Below are 19,672 nucleotides of genomic sequence, written 5' to 3'. Positions count from 1 at the left end.
TTAATTACCCGACCTGGGATAAAACTCATGCCCCATGCATTGGAAGCATGTAGTCCTAACCACTGGATTGCCAGAGAATTCCCTAAATAGGATATTTTTAGATGCCTAAATTAATTACTTAACGAAGTGAGAATATTCCAAACTTATTTCTATTTCACATTAATTTCATTGCATCTGTAGTATTTCTATTTTTGATGCCCAAATTAATCTGATCTTAATTCCTCACACAAAATAAAAGAAAAATATCTGATTTGTATTGTTGTAAACATATTGTTTGTCATTTAAAAATATTGTCATTTTGACTATGAATATGCAAAAATTACTATTTTAATTTCTATATTTAACCATTTCTTTTGCTTCTTTTTTGTTGTTATTTTCAGTTTCTCATTCCAATTATGGATGTGATCAACTCTAATGATTACCTGCTCAATGTCTCTACTTTAATAAGAAACAGCATTCACATTCCAACACCTGCCTCAAAAGTGATTGTTGCACTTCTTTTTTTCACGTCATTTATAATTGGCACTATCACCAACGGTTTCTACCTATGGGTGCTAAAATTCAAAATGAAAAAGACTGTTAATACTCTCTTATATTTTCATCTCATTCTCTCTTATTTTATTTCAACATTATTTTTGCCATTTCTGGCCATCTCCTACCTTCAGGAAAATCACTGGAGCTTTGGAATGGCCACATGCAAGGTCTTCAATAGCATTTTGTCTGCAGGGATGTTTGCCTCTGTTTTCTTCCTCTCAGCCATCAGCATTGATCGTTATCTTCTCACTCTTCACCCGGTGTGGTCACAGCTGCACCGAACCCCACATTGGGTTTCCAGTATCATCTTGGGAGTCTGGATACTCGCCACTGCCCTCAGCATGCCCTATGTGGTTTTCAGGGAGGCACATGATGACCATAAAGGAAGAGTGACCTGCCAGAATAACTATGCTGTGTTTACCAACTGGGAAGGCAAAAAGATGCAAACATTAGGAAAATGGATTCATGTAGCCTGCTTCAGCAGCCGCTTCTTGCTGGGCTTCCTTCTGCCTTTCCTCATCATCACCTTTTGTTATGAAAGAGTAGCCAAAAAGATGAAAGAGAGGAGCCTCTTCAAATCCAACAAGCCCTTCAAAGTCATGATGACTGCCGTTATCTCTTTCTTTGTGTGTTGGATGCCCTACCATGTATACCAAGGTTTAATTCTCACTAAGAACAGATCACTACTTTTCCAGTTGAGTCTGATACTCACAGTGGTAACTACTTCTTTCAATGCTGTCTTTTCTCCCACACTCTACCTATTTACTGGGGAGAACTTCAGAAAAGTTTTCAAGAAGTCTGTTCTTGCTCTTTTTGAGTCAACATTCAGTGAAGATTCTTCGGGAGAAAGGACACAAAACCTAAATTCAGAAGCCGATATTTAAATTCTGGATCCCAGAGAAAAGAATGGATTCTTAGTCAATGATATCACCAGAGACAGACCCTCAACTCTTGTATAATATAGTCCCTATATTAGAGAGACACATGGGCTGTATTATAGTTAGATCTATGAATATTATAAGGGCTGTAAAATGTGATGGGTAATGTTGCAAATGTGATTTTTTTTTTTTACTTTCGTTGTGGTAAAATATATATAACATATAACACCATTTTTCATTGCACATTTTAGTGGCATGACCTAAATTCACAATATTTTGCAACCATCACCACTATCCATTTCCAAAATTTTTTATCACCCAAAAGAGAAACTCTACGCATTAAGCAATAACTCCTCTTTCACGCCCCTACCCCCTGCCCTTTCCCCTAGCTCCTCATATCCTCCAATCTGCTTTCTATCTCTATGAATTTGCTATTCAAGATATTCCATATAAGTGGAATCATACAATATTTCTCCTTTTGTGTCTGGCTTATTTAACGTAGCATAATGTTTTCAAGATTCATCCATGTTGTAACATGTATCAGAACTTCATTCTTTTTATGGCTAAATAATATTCTGTTATATGTATATACCACATTTTGTTTATCCATTCTTCTGTTGAGAGACATCTGAGCTGTTTCCACCTTTTGGCTATTGTGAATAATGCTACCATGAACACTGGTGTACAAGTGTCTGTTTGAGTCTTTATTTTCAATTATTTTGAATTGCTGGGTCATGTGGCAATTCTATGTTTAAGTTTTTGAGGAATTGCCACTTTTTTCCACAACAGCTGTACCATGTTGCATTCTCATCAGCAATGTACAAAAGTTCTAGTTTCTCCATACCCTCACCAGCACCTATTATTTTCCTTTTTTTCAATTATAGCCATCCTAGTTGGTGTGAACTGATGCAAATGTGATTCTTAACCTTTGATTTTTGAGGCTATAGGAATATCATTTTCTGAATACCAATAGAACCCATCAATCTGAATTTTCTGTCACGGAATTTTCTACCAAATAGACATTTAGACCAAGGTCTTTATTCAGATAGCACCTAAATTATTTAATTGGTAGGAACAAAATTTAATGTGGAGATGACAAGGCACTCATCTTGTCATCTCCATGTTAAAGAATAAAGAATTTATACTTTAATGTTTTAAGTATAAAGATACTTTAAATGTCTTTTTAATATTTATGGATTAAGCTGTCACAGAAATATGGGACTAACACAATTATAAATGTTTGTGAGCCTGCCTGATAATGTCACAGTACATTTAATTCTAAAACAGCAATAACAAAATTAACTTTGTTTCCCTGCTTTTCAAGTTTTGCATCAAGTTTTTGAAAAATATTCCGGCACCTAAGTTATATAGGACCACATAGTATCAGTGACCTATTACCTTTTATATATTTAGTTAGTTCTATCTGGTCAATACATATCAATCAATAGATAGTTCTATCTAGTTCAACTAATACAGAAGGCAGATACTTAGGCCACAATGCAAACTCAGTCCCTAAATATTTCAGCTAGCTTTGCACAGACAATTCAAAGCCACAGGCGTACATCCTCCTCAGAAATCCCCCAAAAGGATGATATTAATTACAAAGGGTTACAGAGAGGAAGGGAAATTAATTTTCATTACTAACTTTTCATAGTGGGAAAGTAATAATAGTTCTATGCCCTAGAAATTCTGCTAATTGACTTGGCATCACTGCTTTCTTGGGCAACTAGAGGCTTGGCCTCTCGCACTTTGAATATAAGGGACAAAATATTTTGGGTAGGTGAACAGTTTCATTGTTGGCCCCTATTTCAAGTTTTGGTGGCTTGAATAGTGTCCCAGAGACGGAGAAGTAGGATGGAAGACCAGGCTGTGGCTCTGTGTGGCCCTTCAGCAAGAAGGGGCTGCTGCTCCTTCCCTCCACACACTCTCCCAGGGCCTGCCAAGCCCACTGGAGTTTATGATGCAGGACTTAAGAAAGCAAGTCATTGGATGGAACATAATGATTCTTTGAAACAAGAATACTACTTTGGAAACCTAACAGCCACAGAGCCTTTGGTCTCCCTCCTCATATTTGCTACAGTAACAAACAAGGAAGTGCTCTTTCCGGCCTCTTTTATGTACTTTGTTCCATCTCTCTACAGACTGTAAACTCCTCAAGGACAGAGAGAAGCTTACCAATCACACTATTTCTTTTCTATAGTACTACATGTAAGTGATATCCAGTAAAATATACTTAATGAAAATTGAATATGGGTCATAACAATATGTGATTTGAAAAAGGACTTTGGGTATAAAATAATAGGATTGAACCAGATTTTTATTTTAAAAAGATTTACATCACACTTACCTTGTGCCCAGGCATGGTTCAAAATGCTTTACAAATAGTAACTCACTTAATCCCACAGCAATTCTATGAAGTAGGTCACATTGTTATCACTCTTTTACAGGCTGTGAAACTGAAGCACTTGTCCAAGGCCACACAGTAAGCAAGTGGAAGAGCCAGTATTGCAAGTCCAGGCAGTCTGGTGCTAGAATCAAACCATGCTCTTAATCACCCTACCCACTGCCTGAGGTCACTGTTAGGAGGCTGTGAGGCAGGGCTTCCAGCCCAAATATACATAGCCCGTTTATTTCATCAGAATTCACTATATTGACGGCAGAAATCAAACAGAAGTTCCTAGAAAATGTCAGGATCCACATACAATGTAAAAAAAGAAAAAGCATTGAACTTGTAACCAGGAGATTTGGGTGGTGGTCTGGCTTTGCCTCTAGCTTGGTGTTTTATTTGGGGCAGGTTATCCACATTTTCTGGGCCTTACCTTCCTCATCTATAATATGGGACAGCTCGGAATGAGATTATGTATATGAAATTACTTCTAAAATATAAAACACTACATAAGTATAAGATATTATGAGGACGGTTTTTTAAGAAGTCACTTCAATTTTAAAAAGTAGGTGTAAACTTGAGAAAATTCTCCCCAAATGTATTTTTTAATTTCCCTTAAAACTATGGTCAACTTTTAGAAAACCTGCTTGTTATGGTTGTGTTGATCTCATCAACATCCTCACTACTGTGAATTCTCCAAACCCAAGAGGTTTATAAACAAAGAATTAGTGGCTTTCCTTTGTGGAAATTGTGGAGAAAGTGTATTAAAACAGTGTGCCTATTAGCATCAAATTATATGAACCTGCTTCATTATATTTGCCTCAAACTGGCTCAAGAACAGAATACAGGGATGATTAGAGATAGGTTTCAAACGCTAGCTTATGTTCTTTCCTTAAGAAATGGCTCCTGGAGGAGCTTCAAGATGGCAGAAGAGTGAAACGTGGAGATCACCTTCCTCCCCACAAATACATCAGAAATACATCTACATGTGGAACAATGCCTACCGAACACCTACTGAACGCTGGCAGAAGACCTCAGACCTCCCAAAAGTCAAGAAACTCCCCACGAACCTGGGTAGGGCAAAAGAAAAAAGAAAAAACAGAGACAAAAGAATAGGGACAGGACCTGCACCAGTGGGAGGGAGCTGTGAATGAGGAAAGGTTTCCACACACTAGGAAGCCCCTTCGCGAGCGGAGGGGAGAAGCTTCGGCGCCGCAGAGCAACAGGGGTGCGGAGGGCAAAGCGGAGAGATTCCCACACAGAGGATCGGTGCCGACCGGCACTCACCAGCCCGAGAGGCTTGTCTGTTCACCCGCCGGAACGGGCGGGGGTTGGGAGCTGAGGCTTGGGCTTCGGTCGGAGCGCAGGGAGAGGACTGGGGTTGGCGGCGTGAACACAGCTTGAAGGGGATAGTGAGCCACAGCTAGCCGGGAGGGAGTCCAGGAAAAGGTCTGGAGCTGCCGAAGAGGCAAGAGACTTTTTCTTCCCTCTTTGTTTCCTGGTGCACGGGGAGAAGGGATTAAGAGCGCTGCTTAAAGGAGCTCCAGAGACAGGCGTGAGCCGCGGCTAAAAGCGCGGACCCCAGAGACTGGCATGAGACGCTAAGGCTGCTGCTGCCGCCACCAAGAATCCTGTGTGCGACCACAGGTCACTTTCCACACGCCCCTTCCGGAGAGCCTGTGCAGCCCGCCACTGCCAGGGTCCCGGGATCCAGGGACAACTTCCCCGGGAGAACACACAGAGCGCCTCAGGCTGCTGCAACATCAGGACAGCCTCTGCCGCCGCAGGCTCGCCCCACACTCCATACCCCTCCCTCCCCCCCCGGGCTGAGTGAGCCAGGGCCCCCAAATCAGCTGCAACTTTAACCCCATCCTGTCTGAGCAAAGAACAGACGCCCTCCGGCGACCTACACGCAGAGGCAGGGCCAAATCCAAAGCTAAACCCCAGGAGCTCTGCGAACAAAGAAGAGAAAGGGAAATCTCTCTCAGCAGCCTCAGGAGCAGCGGATTAAATCTTCACAGTCTACTTGATATACCCTGCTTCTGTGGAATACCTGAATAGACAACGAAACATCCCAAATTGAGGCGGTGGACATTGGGAGCAACGATAAATATATATTTTTTCCCTTTCTCTCTTTTTCTGCGTGGATGACAGGGTCTTGGTGCTCTGACTGGGCATCAGGCCTGTGCCTCTGAGGTGGGAGAGACAAGTTCAGGACACTGGTCCACCAGAGACCTCCCAGCTCAATGTAATATCAAACAGCGAAAATCTCCCAGAGATCTCCATCTCAACGCCAAGACCCAGCTCCACTCAACGACCAGCAAGCTACAGTGCTGGACACCCTATGCCACACAACTAGCAAGACAGGAACACAACCCCACCCATTAGCAGAGAGGCTGCCTAAAATCATAATAAGTCCACAGACACCCCAAAACACACCAACAGATGTGAACTTGCCCACCAGAAAGAGAAGATCCAGCCTCATCCACCAGAACACAGGCACTAGTCCCCTCCACCAGGAAGCCTACACAACCCACTGAACCAACTTTAGCCACTGGGGACAGACACCAAAAACAACGGGAACTATGAACCTGCAGCCTGCAAAAAGGAGATCCCAAACACAGTAAGACAAGCAAAATGAGAAGACAGAAAAACAGCAGTTGAAGGACCAAGATAAAAATCCACCAGACCTAACAAATGAAGCGGAAATAAGCAGTTTACCTGAAAAAGAATTCAGAGTAATGATAGTAAAGGTGATCCAAAATATTGGAAATAGAATAGACAAAATACAAGAAACATTTAACAAGGACCTAGAAGAACTAAAGATGAAACAAGCAGCAATGAACAACACAATAAATGAAATGAAAAATACTCTAGATGGGATCAATAGCAGAATAACTAAGGCAGAAGAACAGATAAGTGACCTGGAAGATAAAATAGTGGAAATAACTACTGCAGAGCAGAATAAGGAAAAAAGAATGAAAAGAACTGAGGACAGTCTCAGAGACCCCTGGGACAACATTAAATGCACCATCATTCGAATTATAGGGGTCCCAGAAGAAGAAGAGAAAAAGAAAGGGACTGAGAAAATATTTGATGAGATTATAGTTGAAAACTTCCCTAATATGGGAAAGGAAATAGTTAATCAAGTCCAGGAAGCACAGAGAGTCCCATACAGGATAAATCCAAGGAGAAATACACCAAGACACATATTAATCAAACTGTCAAAAATTAAACATAAAGAAAACATATTAAAAGCAGCAAGGGAAAAACAACAAATAACACACAAGGGACTCCCCATAAGGTTAACCACTGATCTTTCAGCAGAAACTCTGCAAGCCAGAAGGGAGTGGCAGGACATATTTAAAGTGGTGAGGGAGAAAAACCTGCAACCAAGATTACTCTACCCAGCAAGGATCTCATTCAGATTTGATGGAGAAATTAAAACCTTTACAGACAAGCAAAAGCTGTGAGAGTTCAGCACCACAAAACCAGCTTTACAACAAATACTAAAGGAACTTCTCTAGGCAAGAAACACAAGAGAAGGAAAAGACCTATAATAACAAACCCAAAACAATTAAGAAAATGGGAATAGGAACATACATATCGATAATTACCTTAAATATAAATGGACTAAATGCTCCCACCAAAAGACACAGACTGGCTGAATGGATACAAAAACAAGACCCATATATATACTGTCTACAAGAGAACCACTTCAGACCTAGAGACACATACAGACTGAAAGTAAGGGAAAGGAAAAAGATATTCTATACAAATGGAAACCGAAAGAAAGCTGGAGTAGCAATTCTCATATCAGACAAAGTAGACTTTAAAATAAAGACTATTAGAAGAGACAAAGAAGGACACTACATAATGATCAAGGGATCGATCCAAGAAGAAGATATAACAATTGTAAATATTTATGCACCCGACATGGGAGCACCTCAATACATAAGGCAAATACTAAGCCATAAAAGGGGAAATCAACAGTAACACATTCATAGTAGGGGACTTTAACACCCCACTTTCACCAACGGACAGATCATCCAAAATGAAAATAAATAAGGAAACACAAGCATTAAATGATACATTAGGTCTTCCCTGGTGGCGTAGTGGTTGAGAAACTGCCTGTTAATGCAGGGGACACGAGTTCGAGTCCTGGTCTGGGAGGAACCCACATGCCGCGGAGCAACTAATCCCATGAGCCACAACTACTGAGTCTGCGCGTCTGGAGCCTGTGCTCCGCAACAAGAGAGGCCACGATAGTGAGAGGCCCGCGCACCGTGATGAAGTGTGGCCCCCGCTTGCCATAACTAGAGAAAGCCCTCACACAGAAATGAACACCCAACACAGCCAAAAATAAATAAATAAATTTTAAAAAATAAGTAACTGTTTAAAAAAATAAATAAAAATAAATGATATATTAAACATGATGGACTTAATTGATATTTAAAGGACATTCCATCCAAAAACAACGGAATGCACATTTTTCTCTAGTGCTCATGGAACATTCTCCAGGCTAGATCATATCTTGGGTCACAAATCAAGCCTTGGTAAATTTAAGAAAATTGAAATTGTATCAAGTATCTTTTCCGACCACAACGCTATGAGACTAGATATCAATTACAGGAAAAGATCTGTAAGAAATACAAACACATGGAGGCTAAACAATACACTACTTAATAACGAAGTGATCACTGCAGAAATCAAATAGGAAATGAAACAATACCTAGAAACAAATGATAATGGAGACATGATGACCCAAAAACTATGGGATGCAGCAAAAGCAGTTCTAAGAGGGAAGTTTATAGCAATACAATCTTATCTTAAGAAACAGGAAACGTCTCGAATAAACAACCTAACCTTGCACCTAAAGCAATTAGAGAAAGAAGAACAAAAAAACCCCAAAGTTAGCAGAAGGAAAGAAATCATAAAGATGAGATCAGAAATAAATGAAAAAGAAATGAAGGAAACGATAGCAAAGATCAATAAAACTAAAAGTTGGTTCTTTGAGAAGAAAAACAAAATTGATAAACCATTAGCCAGACTCATCAAGGAAAAAAGGGAGAAGACTCAAATCAATAGAATTAGAAATGAAAAAGGAGAAGTAACAACTGACACAGCAGAAATACAAAAGATCATGAGAGGGCGTCCCTGGTGGCACAGTGGTTGAGAGTCCGCCTGCTGATGCAGGGGACACGGGTTCGTGCCCCAGTCTGGGAAGATCCCACATACCACAGAGTGGCTGCGCCTGTGAGCCATGGCCGCTGAGCCTGCGCATCAGGAGCCTGTGCTCCACAACGGGAGAGGCCACAACAGTGAGAGGCACATGTAACGCAAAAAAAAAAAAAAAAAAAAGATCATGAGAGACTACTACAAGCAACTCTATGCTAATAAAATGAACAACCTGGAAGAAATGGACAAATTCTTAGAAATGCACAACCTGCCAAGACTGAACCAGGAAGAAATAGAAAATATGAACAGACCAATCACAAGCACTGAAATTGAAACTGTGATTAAAAATCTTCCAACAAACAAAAGCCCAGGACCAGATGGCTTCACAGGCGAATTCTGTCAAACCTATCCTTCTCAAACTCTTCCAAAATATAGCAAAGGGAGGAACACTCCCAAACTCATTCTACAAGGCCACCATCACCTTGATACCAAAACCAGACAAGGATGTCACAAAGAAAGAAAACTACAGGCCAATATCACTGATGAACATAGATGTAAAAATCCTCAACAAAATACTAACAAACAGAATCCTACAGCACATTAAAAGGATCATACACCATGATCAAGTGGGGTTTATTCCAGGAATGCAAGGATTCTTCAATATACGGAAATCAATCAATGTGATACACCATATTAACAAATCGAAGGCGTAAAACCATATGATCATCTCAATAGATGCAGAAAAAGGTTTTGACAAAATTCGACACCCATCTATGATAAAAACCCTCCAGAAAGTAGGCATAAAGGGAATTTACCTCAACATAATAAGGCCATATATGACAAACCCACAGCCAACGTCGTCCTCAGTGGTGAAAAACTGAAACCATTTCCACTAAGCTCAGGAATAAGACAAGGTTGCCCACTCTCACCACTATTATTCAACATAGTTTTGGAAGTTTTAGCCACAGCAGTCAGAGAAGAAAAAGAAATAAAAGGAATCCAAATCGGAAAAGAAGAAGTAAAACTGTCACTGTTTGCAGATGACATGATGCTATACATAGAGAATCCTAAAGATGCTACCGAAAACTACTAGAGCTAATCAATGAATTTGGTAAAGTAGCAGGATACAAAATTAATGCACAGAAATCTGTTGCCTTCCTATACACTAATGATGAAAAATCTGAAAGTGAAATTAAGGAATCACCCCCACTTACCACTGCAACAAAAAGAATAAAATACCTAGGAATAAACCTACCTAAGGAGACAAAAGACCTGTATGCAGAAAATTATAAGACACTGATGAAAGAAATTAAAGATGATACAAATAGATGGAGAGATATACCATGTTCTTGGATTGGAAGAATCAACATTGTGAAAATGACTATACTCTCCAAAGCAATCTACAGATTCAATTGCATCCCTATCAAACTACCACTGGCATTTTTCACAGAACCAGAACAAAAAATTTCACAATTTGTATGGAAACACAAAAGTCCCCAAATAGCCAAAGCAATCTTTAGAAAGAAAAATGGAGTTGGAGGAATCAGGCTCCCTGACTTCAGACTATACTACAAAGCTACAGTAATCAAGACAGTATGGTACTGGCACAAAAACAGAAATATAGATTAGTGGAACAGGATAGAAAGCCCAGAGATAAACGCATGCACATATGGTCACCTTAATTTTGATAAAGGAGGCAAGAATATACAATGGAGAAAAGACAGCCTCTTCAATAAGTGGTGCTGGGAAGACTGGATAGCTACATATTAAAGAATGAAATTAGAACACTCCCTAACACCATACACAAAAGTAAACTCAAAATGGATTAAAGACCTAAAGTAAGGCCAGACGCTATCAAACTCTTGGAGGAAAACATAGGCAGAACACTCTATGACATAAATCACAGCAAGACCCTTTTTGACCCACCTCCTAGAGAAATGGAAATAAAAACAAAAATAAATGGGAGCTAATGAAACTTCAAAGCTTTTGCACAGCAAAGGAAACCATAAACAAGAAGAAAAGACAACCCTCAGAATGGGAGAAAATATTTGCAAATGAAGCAACTGACAAAGGACTAATCTCCAAATTTTACAAGCAGCCCATGCAGCTCAATATAAAAAAAAAACGAACAACACAATCCAAAAATGGGCAGAAGACCTAAATAGACATTTCTTCAAAGAAGATATACAGATTGCCAAAAAACACAAGAAAGAATGTTCAACATTATTAATCATTAGAGAAATGCAAATCAAAACTACAATGAGATTTCACCTCACACGAGTCAGAATGGCCATCATCAAAAAATCTAGAAACAACAAATGCTGGAGAGGGTGTGGAAAAAAGGGAACCCTCTTGCACTGCTGGTGGGAAGGTAAATTGATACAACCACTATGGAGAACAGTATGGAGGTTTCTTAAAAAACTAAAAATAGTACTACCTTACAACCGAGCAATCCCACCACTGGGCATATACCCTGAGAAAACCATAATTCAAAAAGAGTCATGTACCACAATGTTCATTGCAGCTCTGTTTACAATTGCCAGGACATGGAAGCAACCTAAGTGTCCATCAACAGATGAGTGGATAAAGATGTGGCACATATATAGAATGGAATATTACTCAGCCATAAAAGAAACGAAATTGAGTTATTTGTAGTGAGGTGGATGGTTGTAGAGTCTGTCATACAAAGTGAAGTAGGTGAGAAAGAGAAAAATAAATATTGTATGCTAACACATATATATGGAATCTAAAAAAAAAAAGGTTCTGAAGAGCCTAGGTGCAGGACAGGAATAAATACGTAGACGTAGAGAATGGACTTGAGGATACTGGGAGGGGGAAGGGTAAGCTGGGATAAAGTGAGGGCGTGGCATGGACTTGTATACACTACCAAATGTAAAACCGATAGCTAGTGGGAAGCAGCCACATAGCACAGGGAGATCAGCTGGGTACTTTGTGACCACTTAGAGGGGTGTGATAGGGAGGGTGGGAGGGAGGGAGATGTAGAAGTGAAGACATATAGGGATATATGTATATGTATAGCTGATTCACTTTGTTATACAGCAGAAACTAACACACCATTGTAAAGCAATTATACTCCCATAAAGATGTTAAAAAAAAGAAGTGGCACCTTGATATATATATAAAATTGAATCACTTTGCAGTATAGTTTAAACTTACACAACATTGTAAGTTAACTATACTTCAAATAAAGAAATAAATAAGAAACTGTATTAAAATTTTAAAAGAAAACAAAAGGAAGGAAGGAAGGAAGGAGGGAGGAGGGTGGGAGGGAGGAGGAAGGAAGGAAGGAAAGGAAAGAAAGAAAGAAAGAAAGAAAGAAAGAAAGAAAGAAAGAAAAGAAAGAAAGAAAAAGAGAAAGAAAGAAAGAAGGAAAGAAAGAAAGAAGGGAAGAAGGGAAGAAAGAAAGAAAGAAATGGCTCCTTGGTTTAGTGAGATGAATGGGCTGCCCAGCTGCTGACATATATGAGAGGGGTTTGGTATAAGGTAGGTTGGTATTTGCAACACAAAGCTGATTCCATATTGCCTGAGAAACTAGGGGCAACAATTATTCACAAGTATGGTTTATGTATCTGGTACTGTGGTAGGCTCTGAGAATACAACAGTGAATAAGACAGAATCCCTGTCTTCACAGAGCTTAAAGCCTAGTGTGGTGGTTCTGAATTGGCTCCACATTATAATTATCTGGGACACTTTTTCAAATTACCAGTGTCTAGGCCTTACTCAAACCAGTTAAAACCAAAATCTCTAGGGGCAGGACCCAGGAATCTGTATTTTCTTTTTGTTTTAGGTTCTCAGTTTGACTGTAAAATACAACCAGAATAGAAGACCAATGTTTAATGGGAAAGAAAAAGGAGTAAAAAGGTCATTACAGTACAAAGGAGTAAGTGCCATGTTTGGAGTAACAGACAAAAGCCTCCAACGCAGGTTTCACCAGTCAGAGAAGTTTTCCCTGTTGAGTGCTGCAGAACAGTGTTAAACATCTAAAGCAGGAGAAGGACAATAAGACAGAGGAAGCAGAATGTGTAAAAGCCCCAGAGGAAATGAGCACAGTGCTATAAAGCAGCACTACCCAAACTTGAATACTCATAAGCATCACCTAGTGATCTTGCTGCAATGCTGATTCTAATGCAGGAAATCTGCAGGAGGCCGAGATTCCACATTTCCAATAGGATCCTAGGGGATCCATTGCTGCTGATCCAGAGCAAGAGTATGATTGGAGAATAGATGTGAGAAGCAGGCATGGCCAAGATGAGCTGGAAAGGTCAACAAGGCCTAGATCCCAAAAGCCCCTGCTAAGGAGTTTGGACTTGATGCTAGACTTTATCACGAGGGCAATAGGGAGCCACTGATGGGTCTTTAGCCAAAGAGTGGTAGAATTAGGTTTGCATTTTATTTTTTTTTAATAAATGTATTGATTGATTGATTTTTGGCTGCATTGGGTCTTCGTTGCTGCACAAGGGCTTTTCTCTAGTTGCAGTGAGCGGGGGCTACTCTTTGTTGCGGTGCATGGGCTTCTCACTGCAGTGGCTTCTCGTTGCGCAGCACGGGCTCTAGGTACACGGGCTTCAGTAGTTGTGGCATGTGGGCTCAGTAGTTGTGGCGCACGGGCATAGTTGCTCCGTGGCATGTGGGATCTTCCATGACCAGGGCTCGAACCCATGTCCCCTGCATTGGCAGGTGGATTCTTAACCACTACGGCACCAGGAAGTCCCTAGATTTTCATTTTAGAAAGACCAATCTGACAAGTCAAACTAGAGGTGAGTGATCAAATGGGACAAAGTTGCAGTAATCCGGGTAACAGATAATGGGGCCTGAACAAAGAAAGTAGAAGAGGGGAATGGAGAAAAGTGGAAAGTCTTGTCCTATAAACTCTGTTGGTTGAGGGTTCAAGGGAGAGGGGGAAATTGAGGAGACTTGTATCAGTTAGTGTTCTTGAATGCGAACAGTAGATTTCATTCTGGCTGGTTTAACCCAAAACTGGTTTATAAGAGGATATTAAATAGTTCACAAAATTATTGGGATGTCTGGAGAAACGTTCAAGGCTAAGCTTCCAGGGACAGTGCCTGACGCCTGACACAGGCCATAAAACTATCCAGGTCAGGAATCTGTCTATATCAGTCAATGGTACCAATTACTGCTGCTGCTGTCATTGGTCCCCAAATACGAGCAACTTAGTTTTACTGCAACTGCTACTGCCACCAATGCCACTTCTGCATCCGATCTTGAACCTCCTGTGCCTGAAAGCCCTACCAACTCCGAAGTCAGGAAAATGGAGGTCCCATGCAGAGCCTGTTTATTCACATTTTTCACTTCCCAGCTTAATCTTGCATTCAGCTATCTAATTGGCATGCCTGCATCCTAGCTGCAAAGGAGGCTAGGGAGCTGCATTCCGATTTCTACATGGAAGGGAAAAGGATACTCAGAATGTGGGAATTTCCCCAAATAGAAATGTTATTCAAAAGATGACGGGGTCCATTCACTTTAACCTAAAAAAGCTTTCCGGAGTGATTAGCTTCAGAAAGAGAAGCAAAACTGCATTGTGCTGAGACGTGACAGGGAGGCGAGAATCCAGAGGCTTTAAGAGTAGCAACTCTCTTAAACTTAGAAAATTAAGGCGTTATTCCCCCTCCTTCTTCTTCCCACAGAAAGGAACTCTCACACATTCCACCAATTAGAGATGAATTTGTGTGAAGGGACTGCTATTAAAATGCAAATATACCTTTTAAGAAGGTTATGTTTCATTCACAAGTTAATGGGAATTACTTTAATCAGCTTCACACCAGCAGAGCGCAACTAAACACAGTACTTAGAATATTAGATTTTTGATTGTGGCCTAGAGGAAGGGAATCTTCTGAGTTGTAGGTCAAGCCTGGAGCAAATTTTGGAGATGCTAAAGGCAGCATAATACATATAGGGAATTGCTATAAAAGAGAAAGGAGACGGAGAGTTATTCCGAAGAGAGAGTTGGTGACTAAAAAGAAATTTGCCAAAAAAAAAAAAAAATTGCCTAGATGTGGTATGGCCCTGAAAATCCGGTTTATGCCAAATTGTTTAAACTGCAGACCATATCTTCCCTGCAGTTAAGCCCAGTCACCCCAGTTTAGTTCAGGCTTTCCAGCAGGTGGCTCCCCTTCCAAGTCCTGTCCTTCTTTTACTGGTGAAACCCAGCAGGACCCTGCAAGGTCCTCCCAGATACAAAATCCCCTCAGCACCCGCACCCCTATTTCTTTTTTTGTAGAAAAAGTTTTAGTCTCCTAGGCTTTCCCTGAGTTCCAAAGAGCAGATTCAAACAGTTACTAATTAGGGAAGTGAGTGAATGCAGGAAAGTAGTCAAGAAACAATGGTTCAGCCACATAACAGAGTCCTAGTTACTCCTCAAGGGATATGTATAAGAATCCGATGCATATCTTTGAGTTGTCCTGCAGGAACTAAGACTCCCACCCACATGGAGGATGGTGACTACATGCTGAGACTGCAGACTGGTTAGAACAAGAAGATTGATGATTGAGATTCCTGGAGCACCACCCTATCACCTCACCACCAACCAATCAGTAGAAAGTCACACACCCTGTAGCCTCTCCCTCCCCCTCCCCCCCCAGTGTTGCCTTTAAAAACTCTTCCCTGAAAACCATCTGGCAGTTTTGGGGGTTTTTAGCGTGAGCTTCCTGTTCTCCCTGCTTGGCTTTGAAATAAATCTTTCTCTGCTCCACACTCTGAAGTTTCCATTTGTTTGGCCTCACTGTGCATCAGGCACATGGACTTGGCTTCATTCAACAACATTGGGAGGGAAAGAACACAATGGTGGAAAGAGAAATCGTTTTCTAATTAAATTGTTTTCCTTGTCTCTTCCCTAAATTCTGAGCCCCCTGAGAAGAAGAACAGCATCTTATTCCTCATATATTTCCAACACCTAGCTTGGTGTTTGGCATGATAAATAAACGTTAATAAACAATTGGATAAATATGTGAATGCAGTTATTAATTAATTCTGAAGTTGGAATTTTCTCTATTTGTGGGGATCTTTAGATTGTCCTTCCTCACGCATGCTGAGAATCTGCAGTATTTCTTTTGCTTCACTTGCCAAAAGGAGCAAACAATCAGGGGGCTGCCATCTGATAAATACTGCTTTCCCTTTTTTATCTCAAGCAAATGCAACTGAAGAATTAGATGTATATGAACAATTCATTATTGAAATTCTATTATTTATTTACTTCCTGCTGGAGTCAGTATGAGCTTTACTTAGTTACAACACTCAAAGACAATAAAAATCGTTCATTATTTTTTCTGTATTAAGTCAAATCTGATTCCAATTTTCTTCCCCCACAGTACAAAGAGAGCTCTAAGGGCTTAGGGCCATAGTGGCTCCCTCTAACGTGCCTCTTAGTTAAGTCTGCAAGAGCCCTTGAAGGCAGTGGCTCCATCCCTTTGTGAAATAAAATTCATATTTTATGACAAGATAATAAAAATTTAAACATAAAAATTTTTTTCTTTGCGGGCTTCCCTGGTGGCACAGTGGTTGAGAGTCCGCCTGCCGATGCAGGGAACACAGGTTCGTGCCCCGGCCCGGGAAGATCCCACATGCCGCGGAGCTGCTGGGCCCGTGAGCCATGGCCGCTGAGCCTGCGCGTCCGGAGCCTGTGCTCCGCAACAGGAGAGGCCACAGCAGTGAGAGGCCTGCGTACCGAAAAAAAAAAAAAAATTTCTTTGCCCTTTGACCTCCTCTCTCCTCTGCTACTGTCCATTGTGTATCTGCATTATGTATCAACCAAACCTCCCCCACCTGCAGAAATACCTGCTCAACCGTAAAAAGCAACACTCTCCTAGCATCAACAAGACAACTCCTTAAAAGGTGACATTCTTTCTCCATCTTGTAAGGGGCCACTAGATGATGCTTAGATCTGGATTGTATAAACTGTCAATAATGCATCATTTAATGTACAGCTTTCTGTTTCGAAAAACTTATATAACTGTGCCTTGACTTCTAATGGGTGGAACAGTTCTCAGAGCTTTCTGAGATGCTCTTCCTGGATTACAATCCTTGAATTTGGCTCAAATAAAATTTTCAATTTCTGTCTTAGATCGACTGATGAATTTTTCGTAGACACCTTCCTGCCATGCAAGCTGGGCTGCATAGGAGACATTTTCACCAAGGCTAGGATCGCAGCAACCATTCTCCTCTGATGTCTTGCCATATTCCCAATGGCTGGAAAAAAAGGTGGGGAGGGGTCAAGGACCTTGACTCACCTTACACTGATAACTCACTAAGTCAAACTTCACCTCTGTAAACTCTTGGAGAAGTTAAATAGTTCCGCTAAAAATGTTAACAGCAGCTATGTCTCTCTTTGTCTTCTCTGCTGTTACCTTCCCACAAAAACATGACAAAAGAGACCTCAATGTGGCCTTTACAACCTCTTCAGTCAGCGTGCCAGATATCTTTTGCTGGCCTTCCTGATCTACACTCAAGCATTCTCCACCCTGCTTTCTGCCCTGGAGGCTGGGACATCAACAGGTCCCCAGGCTTCCTAGCTATTGGCTGTTTTTTGCAATGGGGAGCTCTGGCAGAAAATGGAAGGAAGGTAGAAAATGCAGTCAGGTATTTATTTCCCTAGCTCCCTTCCTAAAGGGTCACCTAAATTTGGCTGTGCTTCTTAGCAGAAGGTTCATTCCTTCTCTTAAGGGTCTATGTAAGTCTCTACCCCTGGATTCCAGACTCTCTCCTTTTCTCTCTTCAGGCCAAGGGAATGGTAACATCTCACCTGTTACCATGCCCAAGGGAACAGTAACATCTCAGCTGTTACTACACTACCCACTGTGGTGCCCCTACACCCACACCTTTGTAAATAGTGCCTTTGTCAATAAAACTTTCCCAGGTTATCCTATTTAGAGTGTGTTATTTGATGATAGGACCCTGACTGATACAGTCAGTGTGATAAAATAACTTATTTTTTCTCTGACTATAAATAATCTTCAATATCTTCTTTTCCAAATAATGTATTTGTTTATGGCACTTATCCATGGATTTCAAAGAACTATATAAAAAATAATTCCCACATTTCTTGGTAGAACGATATGAGAATAATTTTTTAAAAAGAATAAAATCACAATTCTCATACAAACATAAAATCAACATGTGTCAAAGATTTTTATTTCATTCACACTTAACTCAGCAAGGAAGAAACCAGTAATATATTACAGCCAGTTCAAAGTAGAACTCAAATCTCCTCAAATAAAGAATTCCAAATAATTTATGCAGATACTCCCTAGCCAAGGAGGCAGATCGTAACTCCCTACCCCTTGAGTATGGGCTGTGTTTAGTGATCTGCTTCCAAAGACTAAATCATGGAAGTGGGTCTGTGTGTAAGTTTACAGTGGAGAAACTTGGCAAACACACTACCCTAGTCAGGTAATTAAGGTCAACATCACCATCAATAAGACCTGTTGACAGAATGTACCATTGATATGATGTAATCAGAAGGTCACTTCATCTCTATGGTCATCCTCAAAAACCCATAACCCTGCTCTAATCATGAGAAAAACATCAAATCCCAATAGAGGGGCATCCTACAATATACCTGACCAGTACTACCCAAAACTGTCAAGGTCATCGAAAACAAGGAAAGTGTGAGAAACTGTCATGAGCTAAGGAATCTTGTCAGCTAAATGTAATGTGGTATCCTGGATGGGACACAGAAAAAGGATTTAGAGAAAACCTAATAAATCTGAATAAAGTATGGAGTTTAATTAATATACCAGTGCTGGATTCTTAGTTGTGGCAAAAATACCATAGTAATTTGAGATGTTAATAACAGAAGAAACTGGGTGAGGGGTATATGGGAATGCTCTGGTATCTTTGCAACTTTTCTGTAAATCTACATCTATTCTAAAGCTTAAAGTTTATTAGAGAGAGAGAGAGAGAACTACTCAAGGTGCTATATACTTTTAGTCAGGTAAGGAATGCTGAAATGAATTTACAAATGGATGCAAAATTGGCAAAACCGGTCAATACCCACAGAGTAATAATCAAATTTTACATTTTTATAGACAGTATCAGTGTTCAAAGAGTTAGCTTCTATCTCTACAGAGTTGTAAGATAGTCTAGTCAAAGACAAACCCTGTATAGCCCTATAGGACCAGGTAAATCCCAGAGGTTCCAGCATTCTGTTAAAAAGATATCTAGAAATCTCTTTTGCCCATTTCAAAATCTTTCACAATTTTTTTCTACAAAGGATGCAGGTGTCAAAATTATTTTAAAAAGCCCTTACAACAGGCTGGCCTGACTTGACAAAACAGCTAACAGAAGTATACAAATATTCAGAAGGTTATGCAATGCTTTGCCAAGTTATCACAACATTATGAACTGAAAAATAACCCAAACATCAACATAATTGATCAGCCTGCCCTGGGGAAACCCTACAGATTGCCAAAGATATGCATCATTGCCTTACAGTTAAAAGCACTTGCTATGTTACGTTACCTAGGCAACACACCAGCAAATGGTACAGTAATAAAATAAGAATTTTAAAAAGCAAGTTGAACAAAAGAACAGTCAATATCAAGTTCCAAACTCAATTCCATTTCCTACCTGGTTGTACAAACTATTTGTGTTAAGAAGGGACTCAGCTCTTAGGTGGGCACTATCATTTTCCCTGGCCTCATATTTTTGTATTGGAGGGGCT

General features: G+C 40.4%; 1 protein-coding gene across 1 annotated transcript; it reads left to right on the top strand.

Annotated features, from left to right (window-relative positions):
- The first annotated feature begins 383 nt into the window (after positions 1-383).
- Positions 384-2,234, top strand: GPR33 (G protein-coupled receptor 33). The gene has a single exon (XM_022553629.3). The coding sequence runs from the start codon at positions 396-398 to the stop codon at positions 1,416-1,418; it is 1,023 nt and encodes a 340-aa protein (XP_022409337.3). The 5' UTR covers positions 384-395; the 3' UTR covers positions 1,419-2,234.
- Positions 2,235-19,672: the final 17,438 nt, after the last annotated feature.

The sequence above is a fragment of the Delphinapterus leucas genome, chromosome 2 (genome assembly GCF_059928025.1).
Source record: "Delphinapterus leucas isolate spDelLeu-1000000601 "Yukka" chromosome 2, BTC_Dleu_Yukka2, whole genome shotgun sequence".
In the NCBI taxonomy this organism is placed as follows: Eukaryota; Metazoa; Chordata; class Mammalia; order Artiodactyla; family Monodontidae; genus Delphinapterus; species Delphinapterus leucas.
Note: the sequence above shows the minus strand (reverse complement) of the source record. Positions and strands in the feature narration are given on the sequence as shown.

Coding starts and splice junctions, on each gene's coding strand:
- GPR33 (XM_022553629.3), top strand. CDS start 396: ATGGATGTGATCAACTCTAATGATTACCTGCTCAATGTCTCTACTTTA.